The sequence below is a fragment of the Heterocephalus glaber genome, unplaced genomic scaffold (assembly GCF_053883595.1).
Source record: "Heterocephalus glaber isolate CG9 unplaced genomic scaffold, H.glaber_assembly_v1.0 deba00001457, whole genome shotgun sequence".
NCBI lineage: Eukaryota > Metazoa > Chordata > Mammalia > Rodentia > Bathyergidae > Heterocephalus > Heterocephalus glaber.
This window is the reverse complement of record NW_028258305.1, coordinates 6677750-6703611: the sequence shown is the minus strand read 5'-3', so window position 1 is coordinate 6703611 and position 25862 is coordinate 6677750. Positions and strand designations below refer to the sequence as shown.

The 25862-nt window shown below is 32.7% G+C and overlaps 1 protein-coding gene across 16 annotated transcripts in view; it reads left to right on the top strand.

The window, feature by feature from the left end:
• Ehbp1 (EH domain binding protein 1) overlaps positions 1–25862 on the top strand; it is a 350855-nt gene that overhangs the window by 222892 nt on the left and 102101 nt on the right. For all 16 annotated transcript variants that reach the window (XM_087215996.1, XM_013074056.3, XM_004849989.3 and 13 more), the window contains 2 exons: positions 20754–20932; positions 21762–21810. In XM_087215996.1, coding sequence (XP_087072122.1) covers positions 20754–20932; positions 21762–21810 — 228 coding nt within the window. The remainder of the gene's footprint in view (positions 1–20753; positions 20933–21761; positions 21811–25862) is intronic.

Below are 25862 nucleotides of genomic sequence, written 5' to 3'. Positions count from 1 at the left end.
ATTAATGCATGTACTCAGAAAACTTTTGTTGAGTACTAAGTGCTGCTGCTATTAAAATTATTTTTTTCTTGCTATTAATGATTTGTACCAGACTGACTCTGGAGGTATCAGATCACTTTCTTGGCCATAGGATTTTTTATTGTTGCTGTTTTCAATCTTTTCTCTATAGCAACTTTTAAGTCCTTAGGATAATAGAGGGTTAATGAGAATTTTAAAAGCAAACAAATTCAGGATTCTTACCATTCATCTTTCTTTGTATATACTTTTGGGTATCTAATATGTACAGGAGTGATAAAAAATACAGTGAATATTCAATTTTTTAAGTGTTACAATAAAAGGCACATTGCCATTAATCCCTCTGAAAAAACTCCCCTTTTTTTGAACACACTTATCTCATTTTTCTTGACACTCTGAAGCAGTTCTGGATGTGCTATTTCATGTCTTTAAAAAATACAGCAACCTAATGCCATCCAGTGGGAAGGCATGCTCATGAAAACATTACAGTGTGTCCTCTTCCACCTCATTGATCAGATCTGGCACCAAGCAACTTTTGGCTTTTCTCCAAAAGAAAAATGACCATAAAAGACAAACATTTTTAATCAATTCAAGACATGTGGGCAGCTATGCGCAACTGTCCAAAAAGGACTTCCAGAACTGGTTCAGAAAGTGGCAAGAACAATGGGATGTGTGTTTGAAGTGAGAAGTAATATTTTGAGGGGGATTAATGGCACTGTGTCTTTTACTGTAATTTTTTTTATTTAAACACACCATACTTTTTGGTCACACCTCGGTGGAGAGGTAACATTTTCTTAAAATTTGTAAGACTTTAAAAACTGAGAGTATGGATAATCCCCAAGTTAGAACCATTTATTTTATGATTTTTTACTTTATGATGGTACAAAAGTGATATGTATGAAACCATACTTGAAATTTGGAATTTTGATCTTTTCCTGGGGCATTAGTTGAAGATACTGAGGGCCACATCTTGCAGTTAGCTCTAGGATCATGAGGGTAAACAACCAATAACTCTTCAGTGTATTATATTGCTAAACTATGATGTTCAATGGGTTGTGTGTTAAATGCATTTTTGACTTATGATGTTTTCACCATACAGTGAGTTTGTCAAAATATAATCCCATTGTAAATTGAGAATATCTACATTTAAAAAATTAACTTTCTAAAAAGTTTATCATACATCAAATAGATATAAATGAATTTTTTAGAGAAATGTATGAGGATTTTAAAAAGTTTTATTCTACCTGACACCTGGATTCTTTAATAAAGTATTTGTTGAAATGGAAGATGCAATTTCTGACAACCACTGGACAGACTATATATGTTAAAGGAGTTAGAGGACCAAAAAAAATCTCTACTATATAAATTATATAAATTACTTGATATTAGATTAACTTTTGGAGATACTTAATTTCAGAGAGCCCACTCCATTTAATCCTGTGCTTTTTCTCCTTGTCTAAGCAGAACAGTTATTTTTTCTGTATATATTATATAATTAATAATATAAGTTTTATCTATATAGTATATATTATGAAGAATTCCCACTCTTAATTTCTATTAATTTCAATCACAGGTCCCTAGACCCAAGGACTCTTTCCTCACAATGAAGAACCTAGTGCTTAAGCCCAGACCTAGCACCCTTAGTGAAATAAACACTATGGTGAATACATAAACAAACATCTGTCCTAGAGCTGATCCTCTTTGCCAGCTGTTCTCAAAGAGGGATCTGTACAGCTCCACAAGACACTTTGATGGTTTCTCAAAGTAAAGTCTATTTTCATTATAATACTGAGACTTTTTTTTATTGAGTTAACAATGGCATAGATTGGGCAAAAGCTGTGGTGAACACTGACATCAAAATGTGAATCAGCGGTGGCAATAAAGTCATTGTGTTGTTCATGTTGTTTTAGCTTTGTAAAAAAACTAGATTCACTTAAGAATACCTCTATAAAGCAGTACAAATTAACTTTCAAAAATCTTATGCTGTTTGCAGTACATATCCCTCTAATATTCTGTATAATGAAATGGGAGATGTGTATTCTGCTGCACATGGAAGTATTGCTGTTACCTCAAGGCAAAGCTCTTTTGTAATTGAGTTGGAAGCTCATCTGGGCACCTTTTTCAGGAAACACCATTTTTACTTGAAGGAATGAGTGACACACTGGTTATTCAGACTTGGTCTTTAGTAGGTATTTTCTTGAGAAGGAACAAAATTAGTCTATCATTTCAATGTAAACAACTGATGTTATTTGTTGTGATGATAAAATTTGAAGATTGTGAGCAAAAATTAGAAATTTGAAGCTTTGAGCTTGAGATTTTTCTAATACTTTGAATTTTCTGAAGAGATTGTGGTAATATTAAGGAAATGTGTTTTTTAAAATTAAATAATGAAATGTGTCAACATTTGGAAGATCTGTATAATTCGAAGAATCATTATTTTTCAGGTGACCAATTTTTTTTTTGTATTACCAGAATTATGAATAAAGAAAAAGCCTTTCAAAATGCAGGATAGCTCAAGGGATTTTAATATAACAGAATTTGGAAAGTTCATTGATATGATTTCAGATTACACATTTCAAGAAACCACCACTCATGAGTTTTGGTGTAATATCAAAGAATAATATCCACCATTATCTGAAAAGACTTATAAAAGTCCTTTTCCAACTATAGTTCTATGTGCTACATTTTACTCATTCATTTCAATCAAAACAGCATGTCACAGAGCCAGATATGGTGGTGCATGCCTGTAATCCCACCACTTTGGAGGCTGAGGCAGGAGGATCGCTGCAAGTTCGAGGCCAGCCTGGGCTATATAGTGAGTTCCAGGCCAGCCTGAACTACAAAGGGAGACCCTGCCTTTACAAAAATAAAACAAAAAACAAAAAAACATGTCACAGCAGATTGAAAACAGGAACAGATATAAAAGCTCAACTGTCTTCTCTGGGGCCAGAAATTAAAGAGATTTGTAAAAACATGAAACAGTATCACTCTTGTCACTAATTTTCTTTTGGAAAATACAGTTATTTTTCATAGAAATTGTTTTATGTAAAAAATGTGAGGTTTATTGTTTAAGGTGAATTGATAAATATTTTTAATTTATAGTTTTCAATTTCTAAAATAGTAAATATCAATAGACATACAAAATAAATACAAATATATATCTATGAGAATGTGCTTTTTTTGGCCATCTTTTTTCAGATATGAGTATACAATAAAAGCTTAGAGACCTCTAGCTTTGTTTTTGTTTCTGGAGTATGAGAGAAGTATACTTAATTTTTCCACAAGCTTTACATTCAAATATTCAGTGTAGAAAATTATATTTTGGGGGCCGGGGATTTAGCTCAGTGGTTTCACCGCCTGCTGCACAAGCGCAAGGACCAGAGTTCGATCCGTGGTACCAAAAATAAAAAAAGGAAAAAGAAAATTATATATTTTTTTAAGTTTCTTATGTCAAGACTGGACTTACTCAGCTTTTCTAGCTACATAGGAGTAATCAGAATTTTCAGTTGTATTTTAAACATTACCTGTATTTTATGATTATATTTTTTTCAAGAACTATATAGAACATTGGCAAACATATGGGATGCATGCCACAGCATGTGAAAAGCATGTGAAACTCTAAAAGGTTCACCATATAGGCAGCACTATATGTCTATATGTCATATATGTCTATATGTCTATATAGACATCACTGATATAGACATCTAATTATTTTAATCTTTTTCTTCATTAGATCACAGCATAATTTAAACTAAAATTATAATGCAATTACAAGCCACAGTTAACCACTGAAACAATTGGTAGCTGTGTAGCTTCTGTTTTGTGATTTTTTTCTTGTGATTTTCAGTGAAATATTTCAGACATATAAAAAGACAGAAGAATTATTTGCAACTAATCCCAGTGTCCCCATCTTCCAGCATGAGGCAAAACTAGTTGAGGCTTCAATAGTTACATTTTAAAGTATACTTAAAACATGTAAGTGTGTATTTGAAGAAGTAGATGGGCACACAGATAATAGTAGTTAACATTTTTTTTTCTTTTTGCAGTACTAGGGAAGGAGCCCAGGGGTATTCTACCACTGAGTTACATCCCCAGCCCTTTTTACATTTTTGTTTGTTTGGTTGGTTGGGTTTTTTGTTTTTGTTTTTGTTTTTGTTTTTGGTACTGGGGATTGAACTCAGGTCCTTGTGCTGGTGAGGCCCCTTTTTACTTTTTAAATTTTCAGACAAGGTCTTAAAACTTGTTTTTTCTAAAGTGCCAAAAAAAAAAGGTCTTGCTAAGTTGCTTGGCCTGATCTAGACCTTGAGATCCTCCTACCCTGCCCCTTCTGAGTAGCCTTCTGAGTAGCAGGAATTAATCCTTTCTTTTTATATGTCTGAACATTTTTAATGAAAATCTCAAGGAAAAAATGACAGAATAGATATATACCCATCAACTGTTTAAGTAGTTATCTAATTATGGAATTTACTGAATTCTAAACTTGGTTCAAGTTAAGAAATATTATTTTATTTTATGTTATTTATTTATTTATTTTCTCGGCCTGGGTCTCCCTTTGTAGTTTAGGCTGGTCTTGAACTCACAATGATCCTCCTACCTTAGTCTCCTGAGTGCAGGGATTACAGGCACGTGCCACCATGCCCAGCTCTATAATTTTATTTTAAATTGGAAACTCTCTAATACTCTTAAGTGTGTTATTCATCTGCTTTTTGAACAATATCTACTGATTGCTACCCAGAAAATCCAAGCGTGTATATTCCATAGCATATTCTGTCTCCTAATTCTATCCTTAACTGATGGTAAGACTAGTGGATGTATGATACCTGTTGGATAGCCTTCCACCTGTGCTTAGGGTTGGTAGTAATTAACACATTCTGATTGGTAAGAGATACCAAATGTGGCTAATCACAAAGCCTCAAGCTGTATACTTTCTAGTAAGGAGGGAAGAGTGGCTGGATGCTGTCCTACTTCAAATGGCAAACGATGTCTGCATTCTCTCCTCTGGAAACTCACCAGCTGTACTTCCATATTGACACTTTACCCTAATCACACCTCCCCATTTATTTTTGGCTACATTTATTGTGATAAGGATAACAGAAAACATTTGTCTTAAGATCACTTAATACATTTTCAAACACAAGTAACCAAATAATCAATGTATTCAAGTATAATGGTAAGAGATTAACCACAGGATTTTTTTAAAGGACCTTCCTGCTGGTAACTCTGTGAAAGTGATAAATTATTATATCTTATATTGATGTTTTGCTGATTTTTTTGCTGAAGACTGTAAAAATCTTTGGAGTTACTCTGGAGTTGTACATGTATCAATTAAAGACGACAAAAAAATGGCTGCTGCCTAATATTTTGCATCCCTCAAAATGTGGTTAACGCCCACTCAGGGCATGCTTAGACTTGGTTGGTAATTACAATTGAGCTGTAAAATATTTTGACAGTTTCCAACTGTTGTGTACTTGTTAGTCATTTGGTGGCAAATGCAATTTGGTGAGGTTTTTGGTGGGGCATATTTAATTAAGACTCTTTCAATTAAGTAGTATGTCACAGTACACAAAATTTTGTAGCTATGAGCTACTTTACATTTTACCCAAGGCAAGGAGAGTGTTTTTCTTTAAAAACACTACAGTGTAAGTGAAGCTTGCCATGCTTTTATGCTCCTATTTTTCATTACAAGCTTTTACTTGTTGTGTAGTAAAGCATAACCACCCAGTACTTACTTAATTTGTAGCCTGAGCATTATGTATGACTTTCCTAGGTAATGATTTCAATGGCAAATAAATCTGAATTGCTCATGATAATTAAAAGACTAAAAAGAGGTAGGATAGATTTTTTGTGACATGTTTTTATCCTTTTATAATAATAAAGATAGTAATAAAATAATTTGGGCAAAATGACAATTCCTAGAAAGAGTGAATGTCAGGGCTTCCAAATCAGGATAGGTTGCCTTTGTAGGTAGAAAAGAGAAGAGATGAAACATTTTTAAACCTTTCTATTAAACATACAACTATTAGATAAGTAATTATTCTGGAAATTATGGAGCCGAATGATAGTAGAAAAAGTTTAGACTCAGTGTTTCCAAAACCAAAATAGTTTTTAAAAATCCCATAGTCAATAGATTTTCATTTACTCAAAAAACCTATTATTTAAAGGTTACAATTGTCTTGTGGAAATCTTCAGACATTTTATTCTTTCCATTTTGTTAATGTGAATTTCGACCATGAAACCATCACTATATATAAGGATTATTAAGGGAGAAAACAAGAATTTTGTGAAACTAGTTCATTAGTTATTTAATCTTTCTAACTTTTCTTCAAAAACATATGAATGTAGTCCATAAAGGTAATATTAAACATTATACAGAATTAACTTTAATGTATCAATTTAAGCTTTATTTTAAAATGTGTTATCTCCCCAAAGGATAAATATTGGGAAATTCATTAGACAAACTATGTTTATTTTCTATTGTAATCTATATATTCAGTGAGCAAAAGGACTGAAATTGGTCAGGAGAAGGGTAGAGATAAGCTATTAATTATTAGCTCAAATTAGAGAACTGAGGTAATTAAAGATATTGTGCTAGTTCCATGAATGTATGCATTTGTATAGTTTAGCAAACTACACACTTTAACAGGATGAATTTGATTGTAAATTGTATTTTGATAACATCCCTTTAAAAATCTAAAAGCAAAATTTAAATTGAAAAGGAAAGCCATGTCAGTATTACAATATCAAAAAGTCTATATTGCTGACTTAGTCTGGAATGTATACATAATTAAATTTGATTAGCTCTGTTCAATAAAAGCCAAAATTGCAGAGAAGCTAGATAAACTGGTCTAAGTATTATGCTTAGATTTATCTGTATATGTAATTTATTCTATTCAGCTATTCATATATATAAGTTAATGTTTATCTTAGAAATATCTGAAAATGTTTTCCTCTTGGTTAGCATTTCTAGATCAGCATTTCACTTTTATTTTTTTATGTTCCATATGGGTATCTTTATAATTTCACATTAGTTATTACTATTAAAATGATTTATAAGACCTCTTTTTGCTGTAATGGTACCTTGCTTTATATGCAAATTGCAATTACATACTTTTTGAAATGACTTTGGAACTGCACGTTGTATTTTAAACGTGCACCAGGAGACTAATAATCCCATAATACATTATTTTTGAAAGTGAATGTCTACCATCTAATTTTACTATTTTACAAATTGGTAGTATAGGGAAGAAATTAAGATGCATTCAATGATATTTAGACTCATAAGATAGCATACTATTTGAGCCCTTCTTGGTATATCATTTTACTTTTATGGGAATAATATTGTGAATATATCTGTTTTTCGTAGATATTTTTATCACAGTCAAATGTAAAAATGGTTTTTCTCGGAATGGTATCAAAATGATTCATTATTTTTTAAATAAATGTTTAGGAAATTTTAAAATATTTTTTTAAAATGGTAGTGAAGTTTGATTAACCTTATAAGCCATTAAAGCAGATTATAAAATAGCAATTTATTAGTAAAAACAGTAGGTTGGTCTTTGAGACAGAGAATGTCTAGCTCAGAAATAAACATGGACTCATGCAGATATATACACATAATAATTTAATATACAATAAAGGAAGAATCACAGAACAATAAAATACTATTCAGGAAATGATGTTGGGAGATAATAACTAAGAACCTTCATTTACATCATTCATCAAAATGTATTTTAGGTACATTAGAGGCATTAAAGAATTAAAATAAAAATGAAATTAGTTTTTTAAAAAACATAGTGTTTACTAGATTTTTGGAGAGAAAATAACTTTCTAAAACAAAGGAAGCAAAAGATATTACCAAACAAAAGATCAACAAACTGAAGTATAAAAATTAAGTGATTAAAAGTAAAACCAAAAAAAGGGAAGCTATGTTTTCAATAAATAGAAAAATGAAATATTAACTATTATTTATATGAAGGGTATAAATTAGAGTTCCAAGCTATTATTCCAGTATCATTTTCTGAATAGTGTTTCATTGCTTTGTGATGCTTCCCTTATTATATACATTTTTAAATTTTATTTTTTCAGTACCAGGGATCAAACTCGACCTTGCACTTGCAAGGTAGGTGTAGCACCACAGCTAAATCCCTAGCCCTGTATTATTTTTTTTTAAAGGAAAATAGTAGTAGAACTAGGAGTCAAACTCAGATCTCACTGATTCAGAGTCTGGGCCCCTCCCTGCCGCTTCACCCCCCTCCCCTCCCCACTACTAGGGATTGAACTCAGGTCCTTGAGCTTGCCAGGCAGGTGTGGTGCCACTGAGCTACATCCCTGGCCCTCAGGCATGCTCTTAACCCCAGTGCTATGTCTTTTTTTTTTTTTAATGCTACGTGTCCTTATGAATATAACTTCTCCTTCATGGGAGTCTATAAGTTGTTTAGTAATACTCAATTTACTGACTTGAATTTATTTTCATTTCATTATAACAAAAAAAAATTAGCCATAAAAAGAAATTGACTGAGTAAGCATGAATGATTTTTTTTCCATGTCTGATGTTTTGTGTGTGTGTATTAGTACTTGTTTGTAACTCATGCAGTTTACAATCATCTTGAGGAGTAGTTACATGTACATATTGCAGCCTGATATTTTTAATCCTCTCCGCCCCACCACACTCTTCAGGTTTCCTTATCCCCATTTTTGTACTTGTTGATATTGTTTGTCTTAGCTCAAAAATATGTATGATTTTTAAGTTAATATCCCTTTAAAAGTGTATCTACTTACTGTTCCTCTTCCTTATAGATGGATCAATTTTGTTAGATTACTATATAAAATACAGGTAGTATTACTGAAGAGCAACTGGAATATCCTTTCTGGCGTAATTGTGCAACACAACAAAAATGACTAAAATTTTTGTCAGTGTCTGATGTTTGGTTTAATAAAACACAGTTTTTGCATACAATCTGTTGTAATATGTCGTTTGGGCTGTAGTTTATTTTTTTAATTGGGTTTGTTCAGATATATAGTTGGAAAAACTGAGGTTTTAGTTTGCTTTGTTTTGTGGGCTAGGGATTGAACACTGGGCTTTACCAATGCTGAACAAACTCTACTGTTAAGCTATGCCCCAAGCCAATAAAGAGAATTTTAATAGACTTTTCAAATAATTGGAGATTGTCTTCTTTGATACTACACTAAAACTCACAGGTGATAGTTTCTTAATCACAATTTGGAATCTGAAACCATACATTTGTCTCTGTAGCATTGAGCTGCATCTTTTATTGATATATGGTTTTATAACTTGTATTGTTGATTTGGAAAACATTGGTTCTAAAACTCATGCAGTTCTTCCACATGTTATCATCTTGGTTATACAATATTAAAAAATTGTCAGTATATAAAAAAAGAATAATATATATTTTTTAAAGGGTTCGGGATGTAGCTTAGTTGTGCCATGCCTGCCTGGCAAGCAAGCACAAGATCCTGAGTTCAATCCCTGGTGCCAAAAAAAAAAAAAAGAATATATTAAAAATTGTCAGTAGCACCACTGATTTTTTCCTCTTTTTTGTGGTATTAGGAACTGAACTCAGGTACTGTACCACTGAGTTACACCCCTAATCATTTCTGTTTCTTATTTTGAGACATGGTCTTGCTAAGTTGCCTGGACTGACCTCAAATGGCAATCCTCCTGCCTTAGCCTCCTGAGTAGCTGGGATTATACTACATATGTGCCCCTGTACCCAGTTTACTACTGATCTTTTTGTGCAAGTCCTTAGTCGATCTTTCTTTCCCCCTTTTATTGTATGTATGTCTATTTTTTGCCCCCTCTATTCTACATAATTATTAAGATATATTTTATTTTGCTTCATTATTTTGTTAGCTTTCTAATTTCTTCTAAAATTTTTCAATATATAGGCCATGTGTGTGTGTGCATACGTTTGTATGTATAGTATTTCACTATCTGAATAGACCATGATTTTAAATCAGTTTTATTATTGATGAACATTTCAGATTTGAAAAAATTTGAACAGAATTGCTGTGAACATTTCTGTTTGTGTGTTCTGTAAGGATGCATTTCTGTAGCATATAACCCTAGGAATTGCTGGGTTATAGGATATGAATGCCTTCAAATTTAGCATAATAGCTGTTGCCAGAGTTTTTTCATCAGCTCTATATGAAAGTTTTCTTTGCTCCATATCCTTGCCAACATTTAGTATTTTTAATTTCATTAAATATTTTATTTCAAATGAAAGATTTTTCAAATTCTGTCCTTTTAAGGGGAAGTGTGTAATAGTATATTGTGCAATACTTTGTTCACTGGCTATTTAGATTTCTTTGTATATTCAGTTAAAAAGTTCAAAGTGCACATTGAAATGTTGCCCATTATCCTTTTGGTTGACCTTATTTTCCTTACTGATTTGTAGGAGTTCTTTGTACAATCTGGCTGCAAACAAACCCTTTCATGAGGGGAAAATATATAGTTATTTGGCACCAGATTTACTTAACTTTAAGAACAGAAGGCACAATATGCTAGCATTATAATCTCAGTATGCGAGGCCATAAATAAGTATTGTCAGTTGTAAGTTGCCAAGTCCAAGTGTGGGTCTTAAAAGACACAGAATCTTCTAACAAACACCCTGTATACATAACTATCAGATCCTCCACAGACCATACAGTGTTTGTAATAATCACAGTAAGCATAAGGAAGCTGCAGCCTTTATTTTTCAACAGAAATTTATAGTTTACTCATAGACTCCAAATCTGCACACAGTTCACTAAGCATGAGTCATTTTTACAATACGTAATATTGCCTTGTAACACAGATGACATTTCCTATTTATTTCCATGCAAACAGCATTAGAGAAAGGTAAACTTGAGGTTATTTCTATGTAAAAAAAAAAGTTTGAGCCTGTTGTTTAACCCTTTCTCCTTGAGGGAGGATGGTATCTTTACAAATTTGAGTCTTCTAATCCATGAATATGTTGTATCTCCTGAACTTCTTGGGTTCTTTTACTTTCTCACAGTAAATCTTGACTGCTTTTTTAACTGTCATATTCATTATTTATAGATTCATTCCTAAGTGCAGCCAAACACTACATAATGATGTTTCTGTTAATGATGTAATCACATGTATGATAGTGGTCACATCAGATTATAACAACTGAAAAATTCCTATTGGCTAGTAACATAGCCATTATAATGTCATAGCACAACACATTATTCACATGTTTATGGTGATGCTGTTGTGAAGAAATATACTGCCAGTCATGTAGTGTAGCACATGTAATTATAATAATATAATTATAATAATATAATAATACAATATATAATACTTCATGATAATAAATGACGATTGTTGTATATGCTCACTGTACTTTTAATCATTACTTTAGAGTTTAATCCTATTTATTTTTTAAAAGTTACTATAAAATGGTATTCTGTTACACCAGCAGCAGCCTCGCAGCGTCTCTTAATTACATCATTTTCTTTTGCTCTTGATTTAACCTGGTGGTTTTTCTTCAGCATGTGCTCATGACTGTAGAAAATCTGCTGCTAATATTGCCAGTAAGGTACATTACCATCAAGGTACTTACCTGGAAACAAAATTAAAAGTGACTAAGGACTGTGAAGTTGGAAAATCAGTTACAGTTATTACTTACTAGTCAGTCATGTTCCACCATACTACAGTTTTGAAAACAAGAACCAAATGACAGAGCTGTTAAAAGATCTGCTTTATTGATGACACTAAAACTCACAAAAATTCAAGAAGATCATATATCAGATATGGAGAAACTTCTAATGACAGGTTGAAGAGCTGCCACTGTGTAATATTCTCAGGATGACAAAATCACCTACCAATGCATGACTGTACCTGATTTTTCTTATGCCCCTGTGAGTGACTTTAACTCTTTTAGTATATAGGAAGGCAGTTTTGTAGATTGATTTTTTAAATTAAATTTTCTTTTCTTTTCTATTTTTGAGTCAAGGTCTCACTGTATAGTCCAGGCTGGCCTTAAACTCATTATCTTGCCCTGACTGGCCTCAAACTTAGGATCTTCCTGCCTCAGCCTTGAAAGAGCTGGGATTATAGACATGTGCTATCTTCCCTGGCTAATTATAACAAATTATCTGTAAATTCTTTGCGATTTTCTTCATACTCAATTATGTACTGTAAGTAGTAATATCTATTACTTATAAATAATATTAGTTTTGCAATTTTACTTCTTTTCCAATATTTCTTCTTTTATGTCTTTTTTTCTGACCTTAATGTACCAGCTACAACTTGTAGTACAATGTTGAGTAAAAGTGGTGATTGGTTCCCAGTCTCAAATGGAAGACATTGAAAATTTCACCACCATGTTGTTTGCTAGGTTTTTTCTAAGTTAAGGAAGATTCTATTACTATTTGCTTTTTTTTAACATAAATGAATATTAATTTTATTAAATGCTTTTCTGCATCTGTTTAAATAACTGTAATGCTTTCCTCTGTAATTTGCTAATTTTTCAAGTTACCTTCAATAGATTTGCTAGTGTTAAGACACAGTGCTTTCCAGAATTAAGTGCAAATCATTTTTGTAAACTGCTTATGTTTTCATTAATACTTTTGTCTCTATATTGAGGACACATTTTCCTATACCTTTACCATTTTTGTTGTATTTTTGGGATATTTTCTAGGCCCAAGAAATGAGTTACGGATTTTTTTCTTCTTTCTGGAAAAATTTGTGTAGTATTGAGATGGGTTTTTTTTCCCTTGAACGAATGTTTAGTAGAATTTATCATGAAGCTAACTGAAATTTTCTTTGTATGAAGGTTTTTAAATACAATTTTAATTTTTTGAATAGTTACAAGTTATAGACCTATCCAGGTTTTCTATTTCTTCTTGTGTCTGTTTTGATAAACTGTGCTACTGGGAATTTGTCTCCCTTATATTTTTCTTGATCAGTCACGTTAGAGGTTCAGTTGATTTTTTTTCTTCAAATAAGCAACTTTTGATTTTGCTGATCCTTGTAATGTATGCTTATTTACTATTTCATTGTATTTTGATCTCCTCTTATATTTCTTTTTTTGTACTTTGGAGGTAGGTGGCAGGACTCATACTGGTATTTGAGGGTATACCTACAAGCAGCTGTCTCTTAACTCTTTCAGGTCAGTTATCATAAAAATAGCACTGAGAGCTTTGCTCATTCTCTAGCTTTGTTGTTTCTCCGTGTCTTGTTTTGGAGATAGTTATTTGATATTTCTTAGAAGTCAAAAATATTTTGTTAAGCTTTTAAAAAATTGTGTTCAAAGGGAAAGTTAATATATGTGAAAGTTCTTCCCAATATTATTTTAATCACAGTATAATTTTTCTGATTATCCAGTAATATAATAGCAAGACCTAACATTAGTTTTACTATACAAATAAAGTACTTTAGGGGCCAGGGATGTAGCTCAGTGGCACCGTACCGGCCTGGCAAGCACAAGTTCCTGAGTTCAATCCCCAGTGTGGGAAAAACAAAAGTACTTTAAATGAAAATGTTTTGGGAAAAAGTAAGAACAGAATAAATACAACTGTTATTGTTGTTTTGACTACTGCTATTATTTTTGGGCTTAACAAATGCTAATATTTATCCTGTGTTCCCTTAACTATGATTTTCAATAATTGGGCAAATGTTCCAAGAGTCAACAGTAGAAAGACTAAAATATTCTACAGTTTTTGCAAGAGTAGTGTATATCTCACTGCTCTGAATATAATTAGTTCTTATTCCATTTCTAGCCGGTAATCTAAAATCCAACAAAATGGGCAAAAAGCTTTTATTAGCAGAATATTCCTGAGTTTTAAATTGTTTTGGATCAATTACCTTTTTTGAATCAATTTATTTAACATATGCAACATTGCTGTATGCTTGAAGATATGTTGACTGAGGCATTTTCTAGTCTCAATAAATTTATAGTTTCTACTGAAGTCTTAAAGCTGCATTATAGTGAAATGTGAAATGCATGCTTTTTTAAGAACACAGGAGTTGGGATGGAAACCTCTTGATATAGATTACAATTTCTCTGCTTCCAAGCAGTGTAACCTCACTTTCCTCAACTGTTAATTGGAAATAATAGTAGCTATCTTAAAGGATTTAGAGAATAAAATGAACTAAAAGTCTTAACACTGTGTGGGGCACATAGGAAGTTCTCAATATATATTTTATGAATTAATGAAAAATTTTAATAAGCCTTTTTTTTGTTTTGTAGAGAACTGAATGTATTACAGTAAAAGAAAAATCTAATGAGTTATAAGAGGAATTCATAGAATCAAAGGAATGCTCAAAACGGTTCCCTACTGACTAGGAATTGGTAGGAGATTTTGTGTAGAAGATAACAGCTGAACCTCCTGAAGGTAGAGTGAGGCATTGTAGCAGTTGTACTAGGGACAAAAAGATACTCCAAGTTGAGGTGATGATCTGTATGACCAAAGACTGGAAGTGAGGAAGCTGATGTTTAAGCAGCAAAGCATAGGGATTTTAGAGATTCATTGAGTCATTTTATTGAGTCATCCTGAAGAGAAAATATATTTTAAAACTTTGGGATTCAATGTTCAAAAATATTTTTACCGGTCCGGGGATTTAGGTCAGTGGTTTTGGCGCCTGCTGCGCAAGCTCAAGGACCTGATTTCGATCCCCGGTACCCCCCCCAAAAAAAGTTTTTACCTCATTTTATATGTTTTTGAGAACTAAGTTAGCTTAGTTAGCTGTACTTTAAAAAGACTCACTCCATCGTAGTGGGTCAGATAAGGAAAATTCAGCAAAAGGAAAATCTGTTAGGAAGATTTTTAAATAACCTAGGCAAAAGGAAATAGAATACAAAATTATTACAACTATAGCATCAAAACTGTCCATAAATTGGGCCAGGGATTTAGCTCAGTGGTTCTGCTGCCTGCCTCACAAGCACCAAGGACCCGAGTTCGATCCCTGGTACCCAAAAAAAAAGAAAAAAAAACTGTCCATAAATTAACTAGAAAGATATGAGAGGTAAAGAATTCACTTGATCTTAGCCAAAAGGCCGAGAAACGATAGTAAAGAATTCAAAGGTGATTCTGAAATTAACAGTCTAGACAATTGGAACAGTAGCAGTTTCATTTGCAAACACAATGAAAATGAACAGGTTGGAAAGAAAGATTATAATTATGGTTGTGAACATATTGAGTTCAAATTTTATGTGGCAGGAAGGACAGCCAGCTGGAAATGTCAACTTGAGATAGTTTGAACTATAAATGTATTTTGGGGAATCATCTACATGGAACTGATAGTTGGAATCTTCACAGTGATTCAGCTCAAAGTGTGGATAGAAGAAAAAAAAACTATTCAGAGCAATACCTAGAGGAATGTGTGGCTGTAGCAGTGAAAGAAGTAGAGACAGTAAAAAAAGAAACTTTAGGCAGACGGGTAAAGCAGGAAAAGTGAAACTGAGATTTCTCATAACTATTGAAATTTAGGAAATCTTGTAGCAAATTATTTGACCAGGTTTTCCGAAAGAGATGATATTGCCATTGTTAGGAAGAATAACTTGATGGCCTTATTGCCTTTCACATATAATCTGCAATGTTTAGAAAAGTAACACATTAAAATTATTCATATATGAAAGCTTAGTTCTACCTTTTATGGACAGATATTAGTGGGGGGTTTTTTCATTCATTTTTTTGTTTTCTTTCTGCAGTACTGGAGATTGAATGGAGGGCCTCACATATGCTAGGCTTTGGAAGGCAATAAATTACAAGTCACTCAGCTTCTTTTACCAAACACACAGAAATAAATAAATAACTTTTTTTGCAATATTGAGGCCTTCGTATTGAGCTACATTCCCACCCCTTTTAAAGTTTTTATATATATATATATATATATATATTTTAGACAGGTTCTCATTAAGTTGCCAAGTTACCCAGGTTGGACTGGAACTTGAAGTCCTCCTGCCTCAGCCTTGAGCACTGAGATTACAGGTGGATGTCACCATGCCCAGCAGAAATAGATATATTACAAAACATTGTAAGTGCCCTATTTTGTCCTTAGAATGTTAAGTATCAATATTATTTTCTAGTTAAAGCCCTATTTTCAAAATAAACTTTTCACCATCTTTAAGAAACTTATGCCCTTTAAAATTCTAAAGGCATCTCAAAAACTAGAAATTTAGTGCGAAGAATGCACTGGTAGTAGCAATAATAATTGCAATTAACATTTACTGAATGAATTTGTCATACATTGTGCTGTTTTGCACGCATTTATTCATTTAACAGTACTTACTGAATACCAGGAACTCACCTGGGTACTTTAGATAGGTTAGTAAATAAACTAAAATTTTTTTTACTTCACAGTTCTTTTATTTAGTGAGCACAGAAAGATAATAACCAATAGGCATAATAAGGCATATAGATCATAAGAAGATAGTAAGGACTATGGGAAAAAATAGAGCAAGGTAAAGGAAATTAGGAGTGCTGGATTGGGGTTGGGTAATGGATAAATAAGTTGCATTATTAAGTCGTAAGATGGAATACTGTAAAAGAGAAAGTTGCATTGGAGTTAACCATACAGGTATCTGATAGGAGAGCACAAGGAAAATGGAACAATCTATGCAAAGGCCCTAGAGCTGGAACATGTCTGTGTATATAAAGAACTAGAAAGAATTGGAACAATGTTGAGATATCTGCAGAACAATAAATGATCAGTAGATTCAAAGTGTTCAAGAGAAAGAATGGTAGCTAAGATCAGAGGGGAGTATTAGGCTGCAGGAAAAATCTAGGTATGATAATACTATGAAATAGTTACTATTATAATCCCCATTTTACAGATGAAGAAACCAAGAATAAAGAAATCTTGTAACCTTGCACATCACTGTAATAAGAAACAAACTGTTTTATTCAGTTACATACTGGGGGTTTCAAATGATTGAATTGTTAATTCCTTTATGATCCTCCGCAAAACATGAGCTAAAAGGTCACCAGTTCTAGATCAGATGATTAATTTACTTGTGCCTTCTTATCTCTCCATCTAACATGGCCATTTATAAGACTTCTAATTTTATAAATTTCTTCAATTGTATGTGAATTCTTTTTGTTGGAAGTGAAGTAAATATTCTTCAATATAGGCTTATGATTGGAACACGTCCAAATTTTGGTTTAGTTCTTTTAATCTTTGTGTGTTGTTTCTTCTTAGAGACAGGGATATATTAATAATCATAATGACATGATATGTTTTCTTTAAAATTTATAGATAGCCATTCTACATTGTTACAGTGATATTAACATTTATATATAATTTGTGTATGTACAGTTGATAATTTGAATGAATCAGAGTAATAATTGCAGATTATCGGGTCCAGGCCCATACTGCCCATGGTTGGACTAATGCCTTAAAAATTAAAAAAAAATTATAAGGATAATCCTTTAAATAATAGAAAAATAAACAGAAAAATCTAAGAAAAAATGTGTTTGTGCCTACTTCAGTGATCCCCTAGCTCGTCCATAGATCACTCTCTATTCCAGGTTAAGTAACTGGACGGATTTGAAAGTCACTGACCATTAAGTGAAAAGATAATTTAATAGTTCATTTTTACACGTTAGATTGATAGTTAAAAGAACTATTATTTATTCTAAAATAAATTTACCATATTTGGGATTCTATTTTTACCTAATTTTTAATATAGAATTGATCCAAATTTGTTGATTTATATACATGAAATTTTCAGTTTTTATTTTGTAGAGGTGAACACTTAAAGAATAGTGCTTTGCTAGATTCATGATTTATATAATGAATATTTTAAATGACAGTTAATTAAAAATGAGAAATTATACCCTGGGTGATTCTTTTTTTTTACTTCATTGAGTTTTATTTGTACATTTTAGGTATACAATATGATGACATTTATCATTGGGAATTTGTACCTTTACATGATATATCTTGGTTCTTATTCTTTTCCCCATTCCCCTGCCCTCCCTTTAACCCCTCTACCCCTCCCTATTTACAAATACTTTGTTTCCATTTTTTCCTTTTCTCATATTTATTCCTTTCCCCTCCCACTTCCCCTTCCCCTTCCCCTTTGGACCTTTTCTTCCTATTTCACATTATCTATTGTACATTTTGTTCCTCATTTACACTTTCAGTTTCTCACACTAGAGAAACTATTCCGTATTTACACGTGTGTTCTGTTTATTTCATTTAAAAGTATGGCCTCAGTGTGCATCCATTTAGCTATAAATGTCTCTGGTTTCTCATTCTTTATGGCTGAGTAGTGCTCCATTTTATTAAAAAAATAAATAAAAACCACATCTTTATCCAGTTACCAGTTGATGGGCAATTGGGCTGTTCCCAAGTTTTAGCTATTACAAACTGTGCCGCTATAAACATGGGTGTGCATATATTGCTGTGGTATGATTCTTTTAATTCTTTGGGAAGATACCAGGCAGGGGAATATCTGGGTCAAATGAGACCTCTAATCCTAGTTTTTTGAGGTATCACCATACTGACTTCCATAGTGGTTAGAAAACAATCCAAAAATTCATTTGGAGCAAGAAGAGACAGACCTTGTAGGGGGTATATCACAATCCCCAACTTAAAACTACACTACAAAGTTATTGTAATGAAAACAGCAGGGCACTGGCAAAGAAACAGACCCTAGGATCAGTGGAGTGGATTAGAAGTTGCAGAGATGACTGCAGACATACTCGGCCACCTCATCTTTGAAAAAGAAGCCAAACACCCTCACTGGAGGAAAGATAGCCCCTTTAATAAATGGTGCTGGAAAAAAATGGGTTTTAACTTGCCAAAGATTAAAACTAGACCTATATCTCTCACCATGCACTAAACTAAAATCAGAATGGATCAAAGATCTAAATATTAAAACGGAAACACTAAACCAGGTGGAAGAGAGCTTGGGTAGAACTCTTGAAGACATTGGTGTAGGAAAAGATTTCATGAACAAAACCTCAGTTGCATGTGAACTAGCACAAAGAATCAACAAGTTGGATCTCTTTTTATTAAAAAGCTTCTGCACAGCAAGAGAAACCACTAACAGAGTCAAGAGACAATCCACAATGTGGGGAAAAAATTTTACCAGCTGTTCTTCAGACAAAGGTCTACTATCTACAATCTATAAAGAACTTAAAAAAATCACACCTCCCAAATTTAAAGTCTCAATCCAAAAATGGGCATCTGAAATGAACAGACATTTCTCAGACAAAGAAGTAGAAATAGCAAATAAACATATGAAAAAATGTTCAACATCACTGGTCATTGGAGAGATGCAAATGAAAACAACACTGAGATTCCACCTCACTCCAGAAAGAATGACTGCTATCAAGAAATCAACCAATAACAAATGCTGGTAGCGTTGTGGGGGAAAAGGAGCCCTTCTCCACTGTTGGTGGGTGTGTAGACTGGTGCAACCACTGTGGAAGTCAGTATAGAGATACCATTAGGTGATTCTTAGTAGTCTTCCCACAGAAAAAGTAAATGCATAAGTCATAATAATGTGGAGTTGATGATTTTATTTATTTGGCACTAACAGACTTTTGTCAAGTGGGGACATCATTGGCCTTTTTACGTAAGCAGTATGATAAGAATGGCTTTCTTATTAAACTTAATTGATATTAAGGGTAAATAATTGTTTTTTCACTTTGTTTTAGATGGCTTCTATTTTATGTCAAAGTTTCATACTGTAAACACTTTAGGTTCAGAAGTATTTAGTGGGTTTCTGTAGTTTTCAGTTGCATCAGCCTCCACAGTTACCATCACAAAATCTAGTTGTTATAAAGTAAAATGTGTGATTTTTAAAAAGAATAATAAAATAAAAATCTTACAATATAATCTGTTTTATTACCATTGCTATAGTTTCAAGTATATGGATGAGGAGGAAAGATTATGCTTAAGATTTAAAACACAGAGAACTAATTCACCTAATATTCAAAAATAGCTCTCAGGGCTGGGGATTTAGCTTAGTGGTTTCACCACCTGCTGTGCAAGCGCAAGGACCTGAGTTTGATCCCTGGTACCAAAAATAGTTCTCAGGCTGGGGATTTAGCTCAGTGGCTCTATCGCCTCCCTTGCAAGCGCAAGGTCCGGAGTTCGATCCCCGGTACCAAAAAAAAAAAAGCTCTCAATGACAATTGTATATTTTGTGTTTTTCCAAAATTATCTGCTATGCACTGTTCCCACCAACACACCTGACTGTTGGTAATAACTCTAAAATTATTTTGTCATGAATTTATGAAGAAGGAATATCTGAGTATGATTATCATTGAGCTATTTTTAAAAATACGTATATGATCCCTGTATTTTTAAAACTTTTGGTCTCTCCACTGCCAACAATTTGTATTCCAGTTTCAGTACAGTTTAAAATTTTCATTTTTAATCTGATCAGAAAGGAGCCATATTTGTACATGGTTGCATTTGGGAGAAATTTTTTAGGATGTGAGAGTTATGCAGATATTCTGCCTTAAGTATTTAAATACTTTAATATGATGTTGCCCTCAATAAAGGTCTTGGCTTGTTCGTGTGTGTAAGTTTAAAAATCTCACCTATCTACATGTCAAGCAAATGCCCTGGGCTATGACTGCAGATAATAATTTAAGATTTATGTATCCCTCTTGAAGGCTACAGTTGTGTGGTGAATTGACAGTTTTGAAGAACCTAACCTGACATCAAAGGGTTCAAATGATTTAGTCTGGTCAGTTAATTTTTACCTTCCATTAAATTCCTTTAATGTTTCCTTCTTTTTCTTTCTTTCTAGCCCAGTCCTATTCCCAGTCCCATTTTGGGGCAAAAGCCAAATGCTAGTCAGTCATTGCTTGTGTGGTGTAAAGAGGTTACGAAAAACTACCGGGGAGTAAAAATCACCAATTTTACTACATCATGGAGAAATGGCTTATCTTTTTGTGCAATATTACATCACTTTAGACCAGACTTAATGTAAGTAGAAACACTTTACATTCTCTATTTTAATATTTTATAAATAATAGACACTCCACACCCCTGTTTTATTGGAGATGGAACCTAGAGTCTTTGCATTGAGCTACATCCCCAACACTTTTTTTTTCAGCTCTTGCACATTTATTTCTGTTGAGTTTTTTTTTCATTAGGCATTTTTTATAAAACACAAAATAATTTCTACACATATGTGCTGAAATACTTGACTTTGTTTCTTTTTTTTTGGTACCAGGGATCGAACTCGGGTGCTCTCGCTTGCACAGCAGACAGCAAAACCACTGAGCTAAATCCCCGGCCCTTGTTTCGTTTTTGCTAACCATATCTCTTGCTTTTTTGAAAGGGCCAAAAAAAAATCCTTCCTTCTTAATACCTATAATAATCATTTCCTTTTTTAAAAAAAAATTTTTTTCCTTAATCTCATACAAAGAACTGACTTCAGATTATTGTGAAAATTGTGTTTGTGTTAAAATGAGATGACACAAAATATGCCCATAGCTCTTTGTACATTGACAACAAGGGATTACTTGATGATAAGTTTGGTTGTTAAGGCTAGTCTCTGGTCCCCTGCCATAACTTCTCTTTCAAATGGAAAGCTTCGGGCAGTGAAACATATAATCACTGCATGTATTTATGTACGTATGTATGTATGCATGTATATATGTATTTCTTTAATTTTCCATACTCTTTTGTTAATTGAATTGCTATGAAATTGCTAGTTATTCTTTGGTATTATTTTAGATCCAGTTTCTTTTAAAAACAGCTGTTTTTTATCAAATACTGTATGTACCCACTGTATCATTTTCTCCCTCAGTGACTACAAGTCTCTGAATCCTCAAGATATTAAAGAGAACAATAAAAAGGTAAGAATTGCCAAGGAAAAAAGACATAGCTTCAATTTTGGCTTCTCTGCAGGATTTTAATTTTGGGAATGTGAGGGGTTTTTTTGGTGAGGTCCTAACTCAGCTCACGGAAGGTATTCTGCTTTCTGCAGTTGAAATAGGGTGTATGATTTGTTCTGGTTTGTCATGGACTTTAGAGATCACAACTGCCAGGCTGGTATCAGATTATAATATACATATGACCTTCACTACCTATTAAATAATTATTAAAACACATTGCTTTTATTCTAAGATTTAGCTTTTTAAAAGTGTACCCAAAACTGTAGTGCTATAATTATTATGGGAGTTTAGAAAAATATGTTAGAAAGAGATGTAATCAGGAATCTAAAAGGTAAATAAGAAAGCCTGCCTAGATTTGTAGTAATAATAAGATTTAAACATTGGTTCTTCTCACTTTCTAGTAAACTATACATGCAAACATACATACATATATATATTTTTCCACATACTTATTTAATATGCTGGGATCAAGCTTCCCAACTTGTATGTGGGATATTGATTCTTTAGCCTTCAGGGCAGCTGCATAGTGCTGGGTTGCTGGAACCCCCTGGGCCAGCAGACTGTTGCTCCAGGGTGGTTACCCTAGTGCACAGCATGGTACTAGAATTTTCTGTGTGCAGGGAGGTAAATACCTAACTCTGTGTGTACTAGATTTTCAATCTTTGTTTCCACTAAATTGAATTCTTTAACTGAAAAACTAATCAGTATATCACTGTCCTAGAATAGAAGTTCTTTACCTGTGATCTGTGGATGTAATTCTGGGGTCATTGAACATGGTTAAGGGAAAAATACATTTTATTTATTATAATTCTTTACTAAACCTTGGCATTTCCTTCAGTTATGAATTTGGCAACATACCGTGGTAGTATTAACCAAGCTTGAAATTTTGTCACTTTTAGAAATATTTTCATATTTTACTATAGTTGCAAATTTCTACAAATACCTTCTGTTTATCACTCCTTCACAATTACATTAATACATTCATAAAAAATGCAGACTTTACTGTTTCCCAAACTCAGTTTTACGATATTTTTATAGTTGTACCTTTCAGTATAATTGATTGTTTTGACCCCTTATGTATTTTATACATGTAAAACATTCTTCTGAGAAGAGAGTTCATAGAACAAAGGTGTTAAAAACCTCTGGTCATTGCTAAATGAAATAAATCAGCACAGACAGTTAAATACTGTATTGCATGGTTTCTCTTATATAAAAAACTCAGTGTAAATAAAGAGCAAAATACTGTAAAAGATGATAGGAAACAGGAGATAGGCTTTGGAGATGAGTAGGGGATCTAGAGATGGAGGAAGAGGGGAATGAGAGGAAAAGGGGAAGTAAAAAAGTAGTACGATGTAACATGTATGTGTACCAACTCCCTATAATGAATATATTCATTATGTATCACATATATGTACTGTGCTAATAAGAGTTTTTAATGTACTTTAGAAATTAAAGCAACCAGTGATAAAATGTCTTATGATTTTAGTAAAAATTCAATTTTTTTTCTCCTTGACATATAAATTTTATTTCTTTTGCATACATATACCCAGTAAGGGGATTGCTGGGTTGCGTAGTAATTCTATTTAATTTTCAAAAAAGAATTTAAGTGAAAACACTTTTTGTTCATTGCTCTCTAAAACCAAAACTTTGTATTGCTGTAAAAAATTATTTCTTTGCAAATGTATGAGTTCGATCCCCAGTACCGCAAAAAAAAAAAAAAAAATAGTAATAATAATAATGCCTGTATCTTAAATTTCACACAGATGCATAACTGGCAGTGACTCTTCCATACCAATTTAATGAATAAGACAATTTCCTTTTTAAAAAATCTCTTTTTTTCCACACACAAATAATTAAAAAGACAGTAGATAATTGACCATAACAGAAGAGGTTAACCTATGGGAAAATTCTTTTAGAAAGATATGACCATGTTTACAAGAAACCTGGTTTGTTTTTTAGTGTGTATAAAATGAACTGCTATATGAAGCAAGACACCAGCAGGAGTTTCCCCACAAGGAAGCTAATCATTTTCCCAGATCTATAAAAAGTACTGAATAAAAAAAGTATTTACCTCTGGCATCTGATCAGTATGTCAGTGTTTTAGATAATTAGGAAATGTTTAGAATACTGCCTAAAGATGGTCTACAATTGATGTCTGTCAATCAGGTCAACATGATGTAGAAGGAAGAAAATGACTTTAATTTTCTTAAAACATGTAAAATAACAAACAGGCCTATACATGCACACCAACCGAGTCATTCTCTCTAGTAAATATTTTGAGGTACCTATATTATGAAGCATAGTGCTGTGAAAATTGAAGCGGTTTTAATATCACAATTTACTTTTCATTTTTCCTCTACTCCACCTTTATTAAACTATAGGTAGAATACCAGACAAGGATTAAATTCAAAGGTCGAAATGTACTTTAACATATAAGTGCAAAAGACTGATCTCTTCTCAATTGTTAAGTAATTTCCTAACATTTCTTCTAAGAAAAACTTTATATTAAGACTCCAAAATCTAGGTTGTTAGGAAGAATTTTTATTTTAACATCTTAAAGCAAGAATATATCTAGAGTCCTCATTTTATCTGAGACCTTTAGCTATACTTCTTATGCTTCCTAGCAACACAATGCTGTTTTCAAGGGTTAGTTGAGGATAGTAATAATTGTAAATTGAGAAACAGCCTTGATTCTTCAAAACTAGAAAAACCTGATGTGCCACAGTCATTTAAAGGAAGGCTAACAAAAATAATACCATGCAGCCTCACTTTCTCAACTAGGTTGCCGTACTCAAAACATTTCATTCTTTCCAAATGGTTGAAATAAAAATGAAATCACTTTTCTCATTATGAAAATCAATCTTAATTGGGCATTTAAAACTGTTTCTATGTTTCTAAACTTAAATAGCACTCATTTGTATCTTACATCTAGTAGTTCTTTTTACTTATCTAGCTGTACTTTTGCTTCAGTTCACAAATCCATGAAAAAGAGAAGTTGACAGTGATGATTAGTCTAATATTTCTTTATACTTTAGTTTCTTAAAAATCCATTTTAAGATTTTGGCTTTAACTCATTTTTGTTTTCTTTTTAGAAAATGAATTTGTTTCTTATTTAATCCCTAAAAAGTGGGATTTTATTTTATTTATTTAATTTTATTAGTACATGTTCATAGTACATGCATTATGCAATCATCTTGGAGAGTGGGTACAGGTACATAATACAACTTACTTCCTTTTTTTTAGTCTCCTTCCCTATTCTTCTTTGTCTCCCTCCTCCCTGAATTCCCCTCTCCCCATTTTCATTCTTATTGATGTTATTAATCTTAGCTCATGTTTATGCCATATAATGTTCACATTCACTAAGGTTATTAGGTTCCTATACATAGCACATCTTTATTCTACTTCCTTCTCCTTCTAATCCCCCTCACCCTTAATCTCTTGTACCACTTCCCATTTGTAAGAGATCCATTCCCTTGTCTCCTTCTATCCATCCTCTCTTAATGTCTTTTTGCTTTGCTTTACTCAAATGAGAGATATATGGTATTTAAGCCTGTGTGTCCAATTTATTTCACTCAACATTGTATTGTCCAGGTGCATCCATTTTGTGACAAATGTCTCAAATTTGTCCTTTCCAGCAGAGTGTAGTATTCTATTATATATAGATACCACAATTTTTTTATCCAGTCATCTGTTGATGTGTATACAGGTTGCTTTCAGGATTCAACTGTTATGAATTGTGCTGCTATAAACATTGGTATGCATGTATCACTTTAGTATGATGTCTTAAGCTCTTTGGGAAAGATACCTAGAAACAGGATAGCTAGGTCATATGAAATTTCTAATTTTAGTTCTTTGAGAAATTTCCATACTGATTTCCATAGTGGTTGTACTAGTTTACACTCCCACCAATAATAGAAAAAGAATATTTCAATTTTTAATAAGCCTTTTCTTCTTATTTCTACCCATTTTAATGTATTTTTTGACTTTGGGAATTTTGTTCTTTTCATGTGGCA